This window comes from Phodopus roborovskii, unplaced genomic scaffold (assembly GCF_943737965.1).
Source record: "Phodopus roborovskii unplaced genomic scaffold, PHOROB, whole genome shotgun sequence".
Taxonomy (NCBI): Eukaryota; Metazoa; Chordata; class Mammalia; order Rodentia; family Cricetidae; genus Phodopus; species Phodopus roborovskii.
The window spans coordinates 3,555,004-3,573,161 of NW_026126636.1; the positions used below are offsets into that span (position 1 = coordinate 3,555,004).

At 54.4% G+C, this 18,158-nt stretch overlaps 1 protein-coding gene across 1 annotated transcript; it reads left to right on the plus strand.

The window, feature by feature from the left end:
• Positions 1-680: 680 nt before the first annotated feature.
• Kctd15 (potassium channel tetramerization domain containing 15) lies at positions 681-15,273 on the plus strand. Its single transcript, XM_051207309.1, has 7 exons — positions 681-827; positions 2,355-2,449; positions 4,059-4,157; positions 4,794-4,969; positions 9,650-9,794; positions 12,399-12,704; positions 13,857-15,273. The coding sequence occupies exons 3-7, from the start codon at positions 4,086-4,088 to the stop codon at positions 14,013-14,015; spliced, it is 858 nt and encodes a 285-aa protein (XP_051063266.1). The 5' UTR covers positions 681-827; positions 2,355-2,449; positions 4,059-4,085; the 3' UTR covers positions 14,016-15,273.
• The last annotated feature ends 2,885 nt before the right edge of the window (positions 15,274-18,158 follow it).

The window sequence follows — 18,158 nt, forward strand, 5'->3', positions numbered from 1 at the left end:
AGGCCCGGGCGCCGCGTGGCCGGACGGCGGGGGGCTGGGGCGCAGAGGGCGCGGGGCCCGGGCGCAGCGCTCCCGGAAGGGTCCTGGCCGAGCCCCCCGGCACGCAGGCACCGGGCTCCAGGAACCACGGGTGGGGATCGCGAGGTGGAAAGGAAGTGGTGGCGGTGGGGGAACGGTGCATTTTTGTCGCCGAGCGCGGCAGGCGCGGGCGCGCGGAGCTAATTGCGACTCTAATCCTCTGCCCCGAGGCGCAGCTGAGCCCGGAGCCAGGAGTCGCCCGCGCGCGCCCGCTCGCGCTCGCCGCGCCGGGGTAATTTGGAACCGGATCGTTGCCCTTTGCAATCCGGGCTGGGCCGCGGCGAGGCGCACAGGCTACCGGCTGGGCTTGGGGGGGGGGGGAGAGGTTGGTTTTTTTTTTTGTTGTTGTTGTTTTGTTTTTTTTTTTTCTTTTCCCCCAGCCATCGGGGGAGGAAGCCGCTGGAGAGAGAGGGAGGAGAGGAGGTGGGAGCGGCGGGAGGGCAGCCGAAGAGCGGCGCGAAGAGGAGGCGGCGGCGGCGGCCGCGGCGAAGAGGGGAGGAGGCGAGGGGAGGGCGGGGAGGGGAGGCCCCGGCGCGGCGCGCCGCGAGGGGCCGCGCGGAGCGGGGGCCGGGGCGGGAGGGGTGGGTGGGGGGAGGGTTGGGGGCGAGAGAGAAAGTAACTCCAGGACGAGACCGGAGCGACCCGCGCGCATCGAGCACTAGGCGACGAGGCTGCGCCTGGCGCCCGACACCGGCGGCTGCGGGGGGCGGGGGCTGCGCCGGAGCCCGATCCGCCGCTCCGGCTCCGAGGTAAGCCCAGCGCGGGCGGCCACCGCTCAGCGCCGCACACCCCTGGTTCCCAAAGTGGCGGCAATGCCGAGAAAGTCGCTCGGCCCGGGGCCGGGACCTGGGCTGGGGGTTGGGGGGGGCGGGCTGCTTTGTCCCTCGGCTGAGCGCAGGGGCTGGCGGCGTGGGGGCGCCCAGCACAAAGGCCTGGCGCGCACGGGGCGGGGGGAGCCCACGTGGGCTGGTCCTGACCGCGGGTGGACCCTCCCCACTCGGCCCGGCTCCGATCTTCCTGCCGCGCGGTGCACTGCGTCCGGGTCCTCCGCACTCCGGTTCCAGTGCCGGCTCGAGTGCCCTGCAGAGCCGATGACTTTCTGAAACCCGCTCCATGCAGCTGGGGTTTCGGGGCGCACAGGACCGGGTTGGCGCCCAAATCAGAGAAAAGGGGGAAAAGTCTCTAGCGGGACAGATGTGCGTCCTCTGACGCCCACCCCACGAGCCCCGTGCCAGACGCACTGGTGGTGGTCCCAAGACCGGACCTCGGTCTCCCCTCCCTGTCTCGGCTGCCCACACGCACCCCTTGACCTGGATGCGGACAGTCTATTCTCCCCTTCCGCGCCACTGTAGCGCCCTTCTGCCCTCCCTCAAGAAACCCCCGACTGCAGAAAGATAAAACCTTCAAGTTTTCACTCGGTGTCTCAAATGTGCATGAAGGAATTTAACTGCACGAGTGAATAACAGCATTAGTTTCAATTAATTTTTTTTAAATCCCGGCAACAATAAACTTTGAGAACAAAAGCGCTTTTACGTCCTTAATTAGGCGAGCTTCCCATCTGTGGTCTTGAAGTGTCTGCCTCTTGATTTAACTTTGTCTCCGCCCCCACCGTACTCCCACCCTTTCCTCGCTGGGCCCTTAGGGTACCTTGGCCACCCTGCCCCGCGGGGCCGGAGGTTCGGCCCAGCCGGCTCCTGTAGCCCCGAAGTTCACATGGGCCAGCGGGCTCTGCGGCGGGGCTGTCGCGCACCAGGTGGCCCGCCGCGTCCCTCTCAGTCCACCCCCCTGGACTGTCCTGCAGGCCCCTGGCACTGTCGCTCCGGGCAGGCGCCCAGGGCGTAGAGCTGAAGGGAACTCAGAGGCGCCTTCTGTTTACCTTTTATGGTTAAAATAACAGCTTAGCAAAGAAGCGACTTCACGAAGAAGCGATTTAGTGAAATCGTCTCAAGCTGCCGCAGCTCAGCCAGTTTAATCACCCCCAGAGAGCTGAACAACTGCGAGCACAATGGGACACAAAATCATTTTGTGTGTAAATGAGCGTGGCATTCTGCTCACTTCCCTCTGCTGAGGCGGGCGGGGCTCGGCTGCGGGTGGGCGCGGGACCAGGGTCTCCCACCACGGCTTGAAGAAGCGGGTCAGTGCTGGGCCAGTTTGCAAACCCGCTGAGGTCCCTGCAACAGGCGGCTTGGCCCAGCCTCAGCCGAGTCTAGGTCGTGGTGTTTGGTGCAGTGAACTTGTATCTCTTATCAAACGCACTTTTATGCTTGTGATCTCAGCAGTGGCCTCGGGAGACTGTGGTCCACCGCAGATGCGTTTGTTGGAGGGAACAGTGGAGATTCGGGTCAAGGCGTAAGGCCTGGGGCTTCCAATGGTGAGTTTCTGGTTTCTGCTGTGGGAAACACGCTCCGCCAGCTTGGGAGATGGGCGCTTGATGCTACTTCTCACTTCTGAGTTGGGCCCTGGTGATGGAGGAAACGTGGTTGGTGCTTTGGTAGAATTTGGGTGGGAATTCCTTCTAGCCCTATTGACCCTTAGTGGATCTTCCCTTCTGACTTCCCTCATCCCCGCCCCCTCCCAGGGCTGGATAATCCATCCCTCAGGTCTGTTTTGGCTTCTCAAAAACTTCCTTGAGATAAGTGACTTGGAATGTCCAAAACAGGGGACTGGATAAGCTACCCCCATGGGGATAGAACACCCTCCCTTCACCCCAAACAGTTTCAGGTCAGAGCACTTCCCAGGGCACTGGGGGGTACAGAAGAAATCATAGGAGGGGAGGAGTCTTCTATTTGAAGGTTTGAATCCATGTGCCTCTGACCATGTTTTATAATTGGATGTCAAATTTTAAGGCAGAGCTCTAGAAGAGAGAGTTTGATAGAAAACAAAGCATCATATGGGTACCCAGGTTACCATGTAGTTGACCCATAAGGGTTAAACAACATGTGAACGTATGTCAGAGAAATCCAGGTTATGTTTGTAGAATCCCTGCTCTGTGTGTGTGTGTGTGTGTGTGTGTGTGTGTGAGAGAGAGAGAGAGAGAGAGAGAGAGAGAGAGAGAGAGAGATCAGTCCCTTCTATCTCCCCTTGAGACAGCTCTAAGTCATTAGAAGTGGTAGCCAGAAACCTACCCTTTTCTACCCTCCTGCATGGCTCCCTTAAAAAGCCCCCTCGGGGAGCTTCTGGGGACTGAGGCACAGTTTTATTTCAGGTGTCTGAGGCCATAGGAAAGTCCCTGAGTAGCTCTGGGGAGGAGGGGAGAAAGCCCATTTGGTGATTGCTGTCTGGCCAGCCCTCCATGCCTCCAGGGCCTATGATCCTGAGGGGGTCTGGAATACATTAGGCTCAGGCAGCACCATTCTAGGGGTCTGTGGAAAAGCAGGGAGGTGCAGAGTAGGCAAACAAAGACAGGTTCTGTCTGCTTTGGGAGCCCTAGGTGATTGGTGGCTTCCTCAGTGACTCGTCCTCATCTCTGCCCAGGATTCTTAGGAAAGAGGTGTCCTATACAAACCGCATCTTAACTGGGTGGTGAGAGGTCCTGGGCTCCCTGGTCATTTGAGGGGAGCTGCACTCCCCCAAGGTTCTCTCCACTGATGCAAGAGGAGACACGCTTGGTAACACGGCTCTAACTCAAAATACCAAAGAAATCAGATTTGTTCTGAAACATTGCGGGGCAATAATGGCGAGCATATGTTTTAGGCTGTCATTAGCCAAATTAGCAGACATGGAGCTGCCTAGAAAACGTCAGTGTGTGTATGTGTGTGTGTGTGTGAGTGTGTGTGTGTGTGTGAGAGAGAGAGAGAGAGAGAGAGACAGACTATAGCCTGGAGGTCTGCTTTGGGGTGTGGAGTGTTGGATGGAATCTGGGAGGGCTGCCTGGTATATATGGGGTCCCAGATGGTATCTTTGTAAAAATCGTTGACCCCAGGGGAGGTCCAGTGCCCATGGCTACTGAGGAATAAGCCCCCTGTCACTGCTTCCCACAGATACTCTGGGCAGGGATGGAAGCCTAGATGCCTCACCGCAAGGAGCGGCCGAGCGGGTCCTCGCTTAACGCACACGGCAGCAGCGGCGGCACCACCTCGGTGAGCTCACAGGGTGGGCTAGGTCAGCCCCTCAGCCCTCTGCTCTTTGCTAGGGAACCTGCTCAACTAGCTGCAGGTCTTCTGGGACCTAGCACTTAGGAGATAGATATCGACTGACTGGACGATTATGGTGTTTTTTTTTTTTTTTTTGAAACAAAAATGCTCCTAATTTGATGTGAAATTTACTACATGTATAAAGCTCGGCGCCTTAGGTGCTGAGGAAGTCACTAATTTAGAGGTGTCTCGTTACTGAGACAAACTTGCAAAAAACCCCTGAATCCCAATTCACAAATTGGTGATTCGTTTGTCAGGGGATATTTCACATCTAACACATAAGCCTGCGACCTTTAATTAGAATTTTGCAGTTTGTTTTATGCCCCTGGAGGCTGACACCTTGAAAAAAAATTTTTTTTTCTTGATTTCTTATTGCTAATAAGCATCCTTTTCCCTACGCCCCCCCCCCCCCAGTGCTTTGAAGAAAAAGATGCAAATACACTTAATTACAGTGGTGGCCATAATTTGTCAGCTGAATATGTGATCAGGCACAAGCAGAAATGATCTGATTAAATCTGTGATCACATTTGAAATAAATGGAGGTTTAGGAACCCCTGTTTTTCAATTTATTTCTATCTCTAGGAGGGAGGCAATATGTCCCGGCTGTCACTCACCCGGTCGCCTGTGTCTCCCCTGGCTGCCCAGGGGATCCCACTGCCAGCTCAGCTCACCAAAGCCAACGCACCTGTGCACATTGATGTGGGCGGTCACATGTACACCAGCAGCCTAGCCACACTCACCAAGTACCCTGATTCCAGGTAAGAGCTGGCATGTGTCAGCACCAGTGTCGGGCATGTGGTGTGTTCGTAGGATGCTACACCAAGGTCGGTCGCTCCCTAAAGCTCCTGAGGGTTTGAGAGATGGCTTGCTTGTTGAAGGCCACTTCTGACGGGCTTTTGACCCTGCACTGATGTTCAAGATCCAGTCCCACATGAGCCTGGCCAGCCGCTGGCTGGGGAGCCTCACAGAGTGACACTTAGGAGTCAGGTGAGGGCGGACATGGTCAATGCTGTTTCCTACCCTTACCCTGGGGGAAAGGAATGGAGTACCAGCTACAGTTGCACCGTCCTTTTTAGGCGGCCACCATTTGACCTGAGATGCTAGGAACAAGCTTTACCTTTGGAGCTGGAGGGTGTAGCAATGAGTTAGAAATTGCAGGACAGTCGGATATATTTTTGACAGTGGTTGAGCATGAGTTCAATGCCTTGTAATGCATGGAAATATCTGTGACCAGGACCCTGACTGGGGACTTTCAGACTGGTCGCAGGAGGGTCCCTTAGCGGTATGGCACTGAATACCGCCAACTCGCTTGCTGTTACTTCTCCTGGATTTACTTCCCAAGGACACACCTTGGCCCCACAGCTGGCGGCAAAACTAATGGGGGTGGGCTGTGTCTCTGTGCACATCTCCTACAGGTGACACTTCGTGTAGCTTGCTGGGCCCGTGCTGCTTGCTCCTGGCGTGGTTTAGCAGCAAGCACCATTGGCCAGCAGGAGGGCAGGCCTGTCAGGCATCGCCTCTCTTTTATACATTTAAAATAAGAAGAGAAATTAATTAATCCCCTAGATACCGAAGGCTCATCACCAGGGTGGCTGCTCAGAGCTTGGAGGATTTCAGTGTGCAGAGGTGTCTGGGCAGATCCCTTGCCGTTACAGGAGTGCCCCGGAGAGGGGGATACTGGAAGTAGATTTTGTGTCCGGTCCAGAGAGTGGCAACACAGACTAGGCACAGGGGCCTTTATGAACATGCAGCATGGGTAGGGCAGGATCTGTGAGGCTGTATGCAGCACTGGCTGCATGCTTCCTTGCAGAGCCCTGTCTAGGCTAGGAGACGGATTTTCTTCATTTAATTTCAGTTTTGCCTTCTGCGGCGTTCCTGAGTTGTGTGAGATAGATCAACCCATAATCGGCTGACGGTGTTTGCGAGTGAGATTCATAAAAATCTTTGCCCAAACCTTCTTGGAATAGTGTTTCCTAAAGTCTGATCTTTGCCTTCCTGCCGTTATCGCCACCCAGGCCGTGTGGGCAGGGAGAGGGCTCCATTCACATTTGTCTCTAGTGGCTTTTGGGGACTGAGGGACATTTTCCCTCCCTGTTCCACAGTGCAGCTTGCCCTCACTTATCAGCTTGCTATGCAGCGGGCATTCTCTTTCTCTGGGGAGCTGAGGACTTGACCTGTGATGTGGCATGTGGAACCCTCCACGGCTCGGGTATGCCCAGAGGGTATACCACGTACTTTACCAGAACTGGGTGAATATGTCGTCCTGCCTAGATAATTCTGGTTCCTCGGAGCCGTTTGCTAGGCCTGAAGCTGAGACCTATGACACAGTAAAGACGAGGTCATGAGGAGCGTCAGAGCCATTTTGTATGGAAAATGCCCCTTCGGGTCCCCTGGGCTTTTTACAAGTGGATTATTACAATCCTGGAAAAGATGTACCACTGATTGCACAGATGGAGACAGAAATAAAAGTGCTGAGGTTACCCATGGAGACAGCTCTGGATGCCAGCAGTGTCCCACCCTGGGAAGCATTGTAGGAGTCGGGGGACCCTTGCCTCCGCTCTCTGAGCTCATAGCATTGTACCCCAACCTCTGGCTCTTGGCTGGTCGGGGTGGCCTAGACCCTGTGGGCCTGGTGCTGGGTGACTCCCCTGTTCAACCTGAGCAAATGGCCTGAGGCTGAGAGTGGCCTCATGGCCTGCCTCTCCCTGTGTCCTGCTCACGGGTGTCACTTAGCTGCTGCTGACACCGTCCCGTGCTGGCATAGGAACAGCACACAAAGGTGGCTGGGCGCTTCGGAGCTAATAACATTGGGCACTACCCAGGAAGCCAGAGGCGGCGCTTCAAAAGGAGGATGAAGGCAATATGATGGCACGTACCCTTTATCATCAGGGCAAGTGGCTGGATAGTGCAGGTCCCAGCCGCCAAAGCGAGGAGTCCGCAGGTTTATTCCGCAGAGGACCTCTGGAAGTTGCACCCTCAGAGGGCTGGTCTAGGCATAGTTCCCACAGAGGCACATGAAGCCACCAACAGAACTCAGGAGCTTGCTCACGAGACCCTGTGAAATGCTAAGGGTTTCCTTGTGGTAACTATCCAAAATATCCCTCCAGCCTGCCCAGCATCCACTGTAAAACTTGGTTGCTGGGGCCATGAAAGGCCTCTGTCCTAAGAGGAGGTGTCCACCTGCCATTAGTCCTGGAACTGACACCAAATCGTGGAAAGATCTAGAACCTGCTTGTCTTGGCTTAGTAGACAGCCTAGAACCCTGCCAGCCTTGGGCTGTGGGTGGACTGGGAATCCTCTAGACCGACAGGACAGACTCCAGGGAGCCTCTGCCAACTCCGACATCAGAGCAGCTTGGAACCCAGCCAGACCCAGCATTCTGCTTGCCACACAGAACAGAACGCTTGAGCTCGGCCGGGGGAGGGCGGAAAGAGTTCCCAGGAAGGCTGAGGTGTCAGATTTGCTAACTCACCTGTACCCTTGCCTCTGACCTCTCCCTTGCCAGAGCCCGGCATGGGCCCTCAGCTGTTTGCCCTGGCACTTGACATCGTGGCTCAGTCACGTCTGTGTCCAGGGATTCTGGGTGCCCCCCACACCCCCCACAGCTACATGTTGAAGTGTTGAAGGGCCAGGTCTGCAAAGGGCTGTGCAACTCACAAGGGTTTGCATCGGGGTCACCAGCCAGCAGAATCCTGAGTTCTCATTGGCTGGTCAGGGTGGCCTGTATGCAGTGGAGCTGGTGTCAGGAGCCAGAGAGAAAGGGGGGGGGGGGGAGGGAGAGCACAGTGACCTGGGTGTGGGCCCTTGGCTCTGCCCTTCCCTGCGTCCTGGGGAGGACATTGTCACCAGCAGCCTCTGGAACGCTCAGGATTTCTGTTTGTCAGTTGTACCTCTGGTTCTTCAAGCTCAGGCCTCCACACCTCTAGCCCACAGGTTCTGACCTGCACTCCCACTCGCCAGGCAACCTTGCCCTTTATACTGCCCCCTTGGGACAGGCTGGGCCAAAAATCCATCCCCAGGATGAGAACAAGGGATTACAGGGCCACCAGAACAGAGGACTGTGGATTGGGAGTACCTAAGAAGGGCATTGGGGGCTGTGAACCCCTCAGCTCTGGCAACTGGCCTGCTGTGGGTACATACACATGCTGTGGCTGGGTGTGGTCGAGTTGGACTAAGCATTGAGTGGATAGCTATACCAACAGGACAGGGAGAGGGTTCTTGGAAGGGGCAGGGTGGTTGGTGTAGGCCAAGCCAATACGTTACCCTTATCCCCTAATTCCCTGGTTCTCCGAGGCTTGGTTTTTTTTTTTTTTTTTTTTGTTTTTTGTTTTTTGGGGGGGTTGGTTTTGGGTTTTCAAGACAGGGTTTCTCTGTGTGTAGCTCTGGCTGTCCTGGAACTGGCTTTGTAGACCAGGCTGGCCTTAAATGCACAGAGATCCTCCTGTGTCTGCCTCCCAAGGGCTGGGATTAAATGTACATGCCACCACTGCTCAGCCTCCAAGGCTTTCTCGGGAACAGTTCTCCCAGGCTCGAAGTCAACCAGCCACTGAAGAACACTGCCCACCTCGCTTCTGCTCCCAAGTGAAGATCTTAGCTGCCCCCAACCCATTTTGTGGCTCCTAATTATCTAGCTTAGCCTTTGAGATCTGCGTGGAGCAGTTAACCAAACCAGACCCTGCCACTATGTGCGTTAGGGAGACAGCCTAGGTCCTAGGGCCAGGTTTCTCTGCCATGAGATGGACAGATGTCAGGGGCTCCCCAAGGTCTCCCACAGGCCCTGTGTCTTTCCAATCCCAGCCTCTCACCAGATGTGCACATGTGTGAACTACATGAATACCTGTCCAGGGCTGGGGCCACATGATCACGTGCTCTGGGGTTTGCATGCTTGCTGCACTCCACATGCTTGTGTTAGCTGGAGAATGTCACTGCCTGAGACTGTGGTCGTGGGCCTGTCGGCTGCATGTGCTATTATTACCTGATGTTGGTGATGTAGCTTGGGTGAGGTGTGTGTCCCCAGAGACTTGGCTGGTTGACATACATTAAGCAGATGTCTAACTGGAGTGCTGGGTGGTCGACACACCTTTTCTGGACACATCTTTCTGCCACGGGTGTGTGTGCAGCTTGGACCAGCTGGTTTATGTGGCTGGCTGTGTCTCGCCATGGTTTTCCAGGCCTGTAATACGTGTCAGTGGGTCATCAGACATAGCTAGATATGTCCCTTAGCTGGCTATAGCTGGGGAGTGTGGTTGGAAGTGTGTGAAATGGCTGCCCTAGTGTCCTGTGTGTGTGAAGCCTCACATGTGTGTGCTGACAACTGTCAGGATTGGCAAGGTCTCCAAGCTACCTTAGATGACTCTGAGTGAGTTCTAAGGAGTGGAGTTGGGGCAGGTGAACTTAACCCTACCCTATCCATATCCCATCTTGCCCATCTCTCCCAGAATAAGCCGCCTCTTCAATGGCACAGAGCCCATTGTCCTAGACAGTCTCAAGCAACATTATTTCATCGACCGGGATGGGGAGATTTTCCGCTACATCCTGAGTTTCCTGCGGACGTCCAAACTGCTGCTTCCAGATGACTTCAAGGTAAGTCCGCACGCAGCCAGCGGCCACCCCCCCCCCCCCCCCGCACTGCCTGTGTGGTGGCATTACACAGGGGACGCTGTGACTTAATAAACGGACCCACAGTTGTCATGGCGACCACCAAAAGTTAACCGATGAAGCCGAGGGCTAAATCAGTTTTTCTAAACTCATTTTGCCTTCTCACATCTTGCCTGTGTTTATCGGGGTGTAACAACAATTACGCTTTGGCACTTACCCCAGGTGGATGTTAGTTGTGTTTAAGGAGTTAGAGGTCTGTGTGTCTGTCCCTTGTTGCACTTTGCGGTGGGGAAAACCCCTAAGAGCTAGGTGGCCACCCTTTAAACAAATGTTAATCCCAGGAGGGCTGAGCTTGTTTTAGGTGGCTGATCTGGCTCCCTGTGGTCCTGCCTCATCGCCGAGCCCCTCTCAAGTCCTGGGAATCATAGGAAGAAGGAAACTCAGGCCTGGGTCTTGCTGGAAAATGTCTGTCTGTCTGTGTGCTTCGGTGCTTTGAGGTTTCCTGCAGCAGCTTCTGCACTAGCAGCCCAGGGGCCTTTCTCATCCTGCCTAGTTACTAAATGGCAACAACTGAATTTGGTCTGAAAAGAGAGCTACACGGGAGGAAGCCATAGGCTTTGCCCCTTCCAGTCCAGAAAACAGAGGTCTAGTCTCAATTGCCTGGGGCCAGCGCTGCTTCAGAACATTGTACATGCCTGGTGTGGATCCCACCAGACACACTTCATCCCAGCCTTCCAAGATTGAGGCAAGGGCATTGCTGAGTGTTCTAGGCTAGTCTGGCCTACAGAGTAAGACACTATCTAAAAATAAGTCAGCAACAATGATGGTGTACACCTTTAATCCCAACACTTGGGAGGTAAACGCTGCCTAGTCTTTGTGAGTTTGAGGCCAGCCTGGTCTATAGAGGGTGTTTCAGGCCAGCCAGGGCTACCCGTCTCAAAACAAAGAAGCAAAAACAAACAAAACCGAGTACTAGTCAAAAGATGGGGGAACCTGGCCTGGGTGGGAAGGAAGGGTGGGGACATGTGGGAGGGCCCTCGTGGCCCTGGAGAGGAGGTCTGGGGGGCTGTGAACCGGAAGGAGGGGGTGGGGGGGCTGCGGGTGAGACCTGGATCTTGGTGGGTGATGAGGTTTGCAGACTGGGAGGAGCATTCGGGCTCTGATGGAGATGCAGGGAGCAGGCGTGGGGACAGGCTACTTATGTCACTGTGTTTCTGGTTTTGCTGGGAGTAGGGATAGGGTACAGAGGCTGAGTGTGGGTTATTGGGTCAGGAGGTACTGGAGGGTGTGTCCAGCTTGCAGCTTCAGCCCTGGGTCGGTGAGTGAAAGTCTGGGCATGGAACATTCTAGGCTTGGGGAAAGATATACAACTAAGGGCTGGTGAGAGTTAGGAGAACAGACTTGGGATGGAGCCTCCAAGGAGTCGTTTATGGAAAGCAGGCAGGGTCATAACACGTGGGCCTAGATGATGGGATTCTGGGCCTCTGGGGTCAATAGACAGATACACACTGGGTGTTCAGGGTCGGCTGTGCCGTGAGAGTTCATCTCCCTTGCCTTTCCCCTGGGACCGTCAGTCACCACCGATGCTGAGCCCCGATGAGCGGCATGAGTCATGGGCATAGGCCACTCAGGAATTGGTGAACACACGGCTAGTGTCGGGGTCTGAGGAGACAGTTTTTGTGAATGGGCTGTTTGGTGAGGTCCTTGTCCCAGGACCTTCATTCCCAGGGACCTTGTCATCTTCTCTAGCTGCTTGGGCAGGGACAGACACTGGGCAGGTCTGTGCTTTAATCTTCACTCTGCTTCTCAGGGTCCGGTGTTTATATTGTAAAGAGGGCAAGCTGGCACAGGAAGGCTGGTATTAGGCTCGTAGGCCTTGTGGCTGACGGGTGACCAGGCTGAAATGCATTCCGTGGAGGGCTGCTTGGGAGCTGGGCAAGAGCACAATGTTCTAGATCCAGTGTGATGTCTTCTCTGGGTGGATTTCCAGGAAGGCAGCGTATGCCCAGATCCCACCCCTCTAGTTCAGCTTCCAGCTCACTCTTTCCCTCCCTCCCTCCCTTCCTCCCCTTCCCCTCCCTCCCCTTCCTCCTTCCCTCCCTGCCTTCCTTCTCTTCCCTTCTTCCTTCCTCCCTCCCCTTCCTTCCTCCCTCCCTTTCCTTCCTTCCTTTATTTTTCCAAGACGGGGTCTCTCTGTGTGGCCCTGCCTGGCCTGGAACTCCCTCTGTAGACTAGGCTGACCTTGAACTCACAGAGATCCGCCTGCCTCTGCTTCGCAAGTGCTGAGAGTAAAGGGGTGCACCACCAGCAGCTTCCAGCTCTTTCTATGACACTCCTGTTGGCCATCCAGGTGAAGGTCCAGGAAGAGAATCTCATCAGATGCACTCCAGCCTGCTCTTAGATTCCGTATATCTGGGGCACACTCTTTGGAGTCTTTGCTCGTCTCTACAGTGGAAATGACCATCCTAGTCTGCATTGTACTCTGGGAGTTAAGCTATCTGTGAAGAGAGAAAGGGACCCCACTGGAGACAGGATGAGCAACCCAGATGGGACTGCTTCCTGCTTCCCTGACACTGTGTTTGTCCACAGGACTTCAACCTGCTGTATGAGGAGGCGCGGTACTACCAACTGCAGCCCATGGTTCGTGAGCTGGAGCGTTGGCAGCAAGAACAAGAACAGCGACGCCGTAGCCGCGCCTGCGACTGCCTGGTGGTACGAGTCACCCCCGACCTGGGTGAACGCATTGCACTCAGTGGCGAGAAAGCTCTCATTGAGGAGGTCTTCCCTGAGACCGGGGATGTCATGTGCAACTCCGTCAACGCTGGCTGGAACCAGGACCCCACACACGTCATCCGTTTTCCCCTCAATGGCTATTGTCGACTCAACTCTGTGCAGGTGAGGGGCCCCAGGATGCAGAGAGAGGCGGAGGGAGACACAGTCCCGGAACGGAATGGACGAAACCCATACAGAACAGGCAACAATGTGCCCATGCATAATTTATGCCTTGCTCATAATTAAATGATGGTGCCTGGGGGATGGACTTAAAAAAATTGATCTGTACTTTTCTTTTTCCCCCTAAAAGGATGTTCTAAAAAAAAAAAAAAAAAATGGCCCAGAGAATTTTCAACGGAACATGCTTCATTTAACATGCAGAGGCTGACTTTGGATTCAAATTAAACCCAGGCACCAGGAAAGGCAGGGAGTCTTCCCATGAGGCTGGCCCCAGGGCCTCGGGCAGGCAGCAGCTGCCTAGAGCACTTCTTTTTGAGACAGGCCAGATGCAAACTTCAGCTCCTCCTGCCTCAGCTCCCTGGAAGTTTCTAGAAGCTTTTTCCTGACTCAGAGACACATGTTTTGGGGTTAGGACAGAAGGGGCCCTTTGGGGAGAGCCCCTCACTTTCTGCAGGCTCTGAGTGGGAGGGTAGGTACTATTTGCAAGACACAGATGTGGGGCCAGCCCCCACCTTCCCAAAGACGTAACCCAGGAGACATGTGGGCCTACAAAGACTCACATACCGAAAGGACTCCCCCTCTTTCCCTCCACCTAGAACTCTCTGAGCTGATGAGCCCTGAGGCCTCAGACCATCTGGGACTCAGCTCCAGGAAGCAGGTGGCTGCCCTGAGGCTAGGGGACAGGGGCTTTCCATTATTGGAGCAGGAGATTGAGAGAGGGGGTGCCTGGGGCCGTGTGTGTGTGTGTGTGTGTGTGTGTGTGTGTGTGTGTGTGTGTGTGTGTGTGTGTGATGGGGAGGGGCACACCCTGGAAAACAGGGAGAGGACCCCCAAACCCTCTTCTGCTTGCCTAGTTCTGGTTATACACCCCTGAGGGTTGGAGGCGGTAGCCTGGGTGGGATAGCAGAGGCCCACCCTGGTTGGATAAGTTGCGGCCTGACTGCACCTATCCTGCCTAGGGTAGGATCCAGCTGGTATCACAGCTGGGACTAAAACCCATCAGAAGGTAGCTTGCTTTGCCTGGCACCCAGCTGCCCACCGGCCAGGCGAACTCTGGCAGCTGGGCACTGCTGACCCCTTTCTCTTCCCCTGCAGGTCCTAGAAAGGCTGTTTCAGAGGGGGTTCAGCGTGGCCGCCTCCTGCGGGGGCGGTGTGGACTCCTCTCAGTTCAGCGAGTATGTGCTTTGCCGGGAGGAGCGGCGACCGCAGCCCACCCCCACTGCCGTGCGGATAAAGCAAGAACCCCTGGACTAGGCCCTGCCTTGGGGCCCGCCTGAGACCCCCTCACTCCTGGGGCAACCCCAGGGGCATGGAAACAGTGCCGAGGAGTCCCTGCCTGGTTGTGCTTCACAGACTGAGGGTGGGAATGAAGGGTCTGAGCTCATCCCTGGGAGTACCAGCTGTCATGGCAACAGGATGAGGGATGCCTGTGCAAGGACTGTCGATGTGACCCAGAGATGCCGGGCTGCACCTATGCTGCCAGCTTCTAGCCCTTCTGCTCCTCAGCCTGGTACAGCATCCTCTGCTGGGCCAGTCACCTCAGAGCGGCTGTTTATCCTCCACGCTTGGCGGACATTGGCAGGCTTCCTCGTGTTGGAGATGGCTTATTTTTCTACAGTATTTAAAACACAACTAACTGTCGATGCCCAAGTCGGCAAGGCCAACAAGGACCGTCGCTGCTTTCACGTGGTGCTCAGCTCTCAGCCCAGTGTTGAGCAAGCCTTGCAAAGGATGTGCTGCCGGCGGTCAGGCCCAGGTGCCTGCTGAGCTGGGGCTGTGGGGACAGATGTGGCAGGCAGCTGTGGTGGTGCGCCGCTGCCTAAGATGGAACAGGGCCCCTGGGGCAGGGCAGCCGGGAGGGGGCTCTGGGGGCTAAGTGACTCTGTGACTTTTATCTGAGACACTCTGCTGCCGCCTGTAACCCAGGCTGTACTTGGTGCACACCTGACCTGCCAATGCCCAGCAGCTTCCCGTCCCAACTGACTGTGTTCACGTCTGGGTTCTCGGAGAAGTCTCCACCCATCCAGTCAGCACAGGCCACAGCTTATCTCAGGAATGGGCCCTTCTACCAAGGGACCCATCTGTCACCGCCAGTCTCTGGGTCCCCAGCTCAGGGAGCCACCCTCTGCCCCAACTCCAATTTCCCCACACTCATGCACATGGAGTTTTAATTAAATGTACTAAACTAGCCTGTCAGTAAGGCACAGACCCCGGCTTCCCCAGTGCTCCTAACTCCAAATCCCAACAAGGACTGGCCTGAGAGGTCCTCACAGACCACAGGCCCCAAAGGTGGACACACAGGCCTTGTCACATCTCCCCTAGTCCTCCCAAGTCGGGGGATGGCAGAGACCTGATGAAGGGGCGCCCTGGCCGGCACCCCCTTGTGTATAATGCCTGTAGACTTGTATATGGCTCCTTTAATATTGTAAAGATGCTGATGTACAATTGTTTTGTGTTTGTGTAAACACATTGCGTTCCTGGTTCATGCCATAAAGAACGCTATAAAGCGGAAGACTGAGGCTCCGTCCTGTGTAAAAGCTGCAGCTCGGGTCCCCACACCTGACTTTGGGCAGAGAGGGATGGGGCTTGCGGGGAGAGGCGGGATTTCCTTCCTAGGTTCTAATCAAGGAAGGAACAGCTGTTGGTAGGAGGTGCACGTCACAAGCTTGCTGCTGTTTATTCATCTGGGGTTCTAGTTACTTCTATGGGGTCTCTTGGGGACACAGATTCTACATTCTGACTCTTAGCCCCTAGCCAGAGGTAAGTGCATTTCTGGGGGGGGGGGGTTGGTATTTTAGTTGAGTTGATGTCTCCCCATCTTATTTTCTTTTCTTTTTTTTTTTTTTTTTTTTTTTTTTTTTCCTTCCAAGAACTTGCTAGTATGTATCCAGACTGTCCTGGAACTCACTGTGTCCCAAATCCTGGGTTTGCAGCCTTTCACACCATCCAACAATTCTCTTTAAACCCCAACACACAATGGTAGGAGAAGGTGACACAGACTGTCTCAGGCCAGCCAAGGGACAGAGGCTACCTAGCCGGCATGCAAACTGGATCCCATTATGTCCCTTTCCAGGGAAGGAGTCTGGACATGTCATAGAGGCCTCTAATTTTAATGAGCTTTTTAAATTTTTTTTCACTCAAATCCCTGTATGCTCAAGCCCACGAGGACTCATTTTATATGCCTGCCCAGGGTCGCCAGCCTTCATCTGCCTCGGAGCTTGGGAGTACAGGCCAGCACCTCCAGTCTGAGGCCACAGAGACGCCATCCCAGAGTACAATCTAATTTGCTGGACAAACTTGTTAGGCTTCTCTGCTGAACAGCATGCCTGCAGCTGGCACATCTGCATGTGAGCATCAGGCAGGCATCTGAGAGGAGGTAAAGGGCTGTGCTTGTTACAAGGAAGCCTAGTGGAAACACCCAATGCTGTGTGTGTGTGTGTGTGTGTGTGTGTGTGTGTGTGTGTGTGTGTGTGTTTCTAGCATAATAGCATGGGTCCTGATGGGTAGATATCCTCCAGGACTTTCAAGCTGTCTTTTTGTTCAAGAAGCCACAACAGGGCATGGTGAGTACTCCTGAAATCCCAGCAGTTGGGAGGCAGAGGCAGAAGGTCAGAAGTTCAAGACCATCCACCACTACCTAGTCAAGAAGCATAATTGTACACAGGCCTCTAACTCTAGCTACTTGCAAGACCGGGACAGGAGGATTACAAGTTCAAGGTCAGCCTAGGCAATTTAATGAGAAACAGTCTTAAAAGAAGGCTGGTTGGTGGCACACACCTTTAGTCCCTGCTCAGAAGGCAGAGGCAGGTGGATCTCTGAGTTCAAGGCCATCCTGATATACAGAGCAAGTTCCCAGCCAGCTAGCCAGGACTGTTATGTACAGGGATTAGTTGTCTCGGAAAACCAAAAAAAAAAAAAAAAAAAAAAAAGTCATCTTTCTAATGATTGACACACACCCTTTCCTTAAAGCCCACAGTGAGCGTCTTACATATGCCCATGAAATGCTAGCACTATTTTTTACCTTTCCGAAAACCTCAACACTCATTCTTTATAAGCAACTAGACAAAGAAGAGAGATGGCACAATACTACCTCCCAAGCCTCTGCCAGTCTAGTGCCGGGGAAAGCTACAGCAGGTAACCCACTACTGGCCCATTCGTGAGCTCAAAGCCAGTTCACAGCATTAATACTATCTTTTGGAAAGTGTGGGTTTTTTTTTTTTTTTAAAGCTACTACTTGATTGTGTTCCCTAGAAAATTATTTTATAAATGACAACTCCAATCAATGCAGTTTTCAGCACTCTGAGGCAGCTGCTAGAAGGCTTGGGTTCTTCAGAACCTTGACTATGGGTTCCATATTCAAATGCCAGAACCCCTGACCTCGGGGTCCCGGTGAGAGTCAGGCCCCGCAGCAGCTCTGTAGTCTGTCAACACCCAGTGTGTGTCCTGCTGGCAGATGGCACCGGGAGTGAACAAAACTCTGGTACCTTTCCCAGATCCCAGGCCTGGTCTCAGGGTACGGGCACTGGTGAGTATTTTTTTTTTTTTTTTTTTTTTTGCCTGTTAATGATGTGAATATGAAGGGTGTCCCACAAACATTTGAATGCTTCATCCCAACTGGCTGCAGTTTTGGAAGGCCAGTGGAACTCGAAGGACGTGGTGCCTAGCCACACTGCCGACTGGCACTGCCCCAGCTGGCCAGGATGAGCTGTACCCATCGTGAGCCCAAATCAATCCCCTTCTTGAGGTTGCTTCTGTCGGGGTCACAGGGATGAGTAAAGTGTGTGAGCCAGGTCAAAGAGGGGACCCAGACCCCACTAAACCCCCAACCAAGAAAAGACTCGAGCTTGGCCCTCAACAGAGCCTCCGACCTTTCCCTGTATTCTCTGGAGGTGTCCGTCTGTCCAGAGTGTCACAGCTCATCACTCTGTCCCTGCTGACTCCGGAGACAGGTAAACACTCGAGGTGGCCCAGAAGGACACTCCAGACCACACAGGATAGAAGTATCTCCTGTTGGGTCTCAAGAGACTCCAGGACAAGTACCTGTGGCTGCTCCCAGCATTCCTCACCCCACCTGCCCACCCTAAGGCTCTCCCTCCCGCCACCCTGATCCCTGTATAACTCAGCCATTTGGCCACAGCAGACTCTTGGTTAGCAGCTCCCCTCTCCCCCACCTCCTCTGGTGGTCCCGTTTAGTCTGCCAGCCATGTTCAGCCCGGACTCTCCCATCTGCCTGCTTTCTCTCTTATCTCTACAATAAAAATCTTCCCCATACTTCAGGAGTAGTCACATCCTCCTCCTTTTACTCCATTTCTCATCCACTAACTAAATGACAAGGCAGGACATACAGACAGGCATCACCAGAGGACTAGCGGACACTGGACAGAGCCGGAGGTGAGG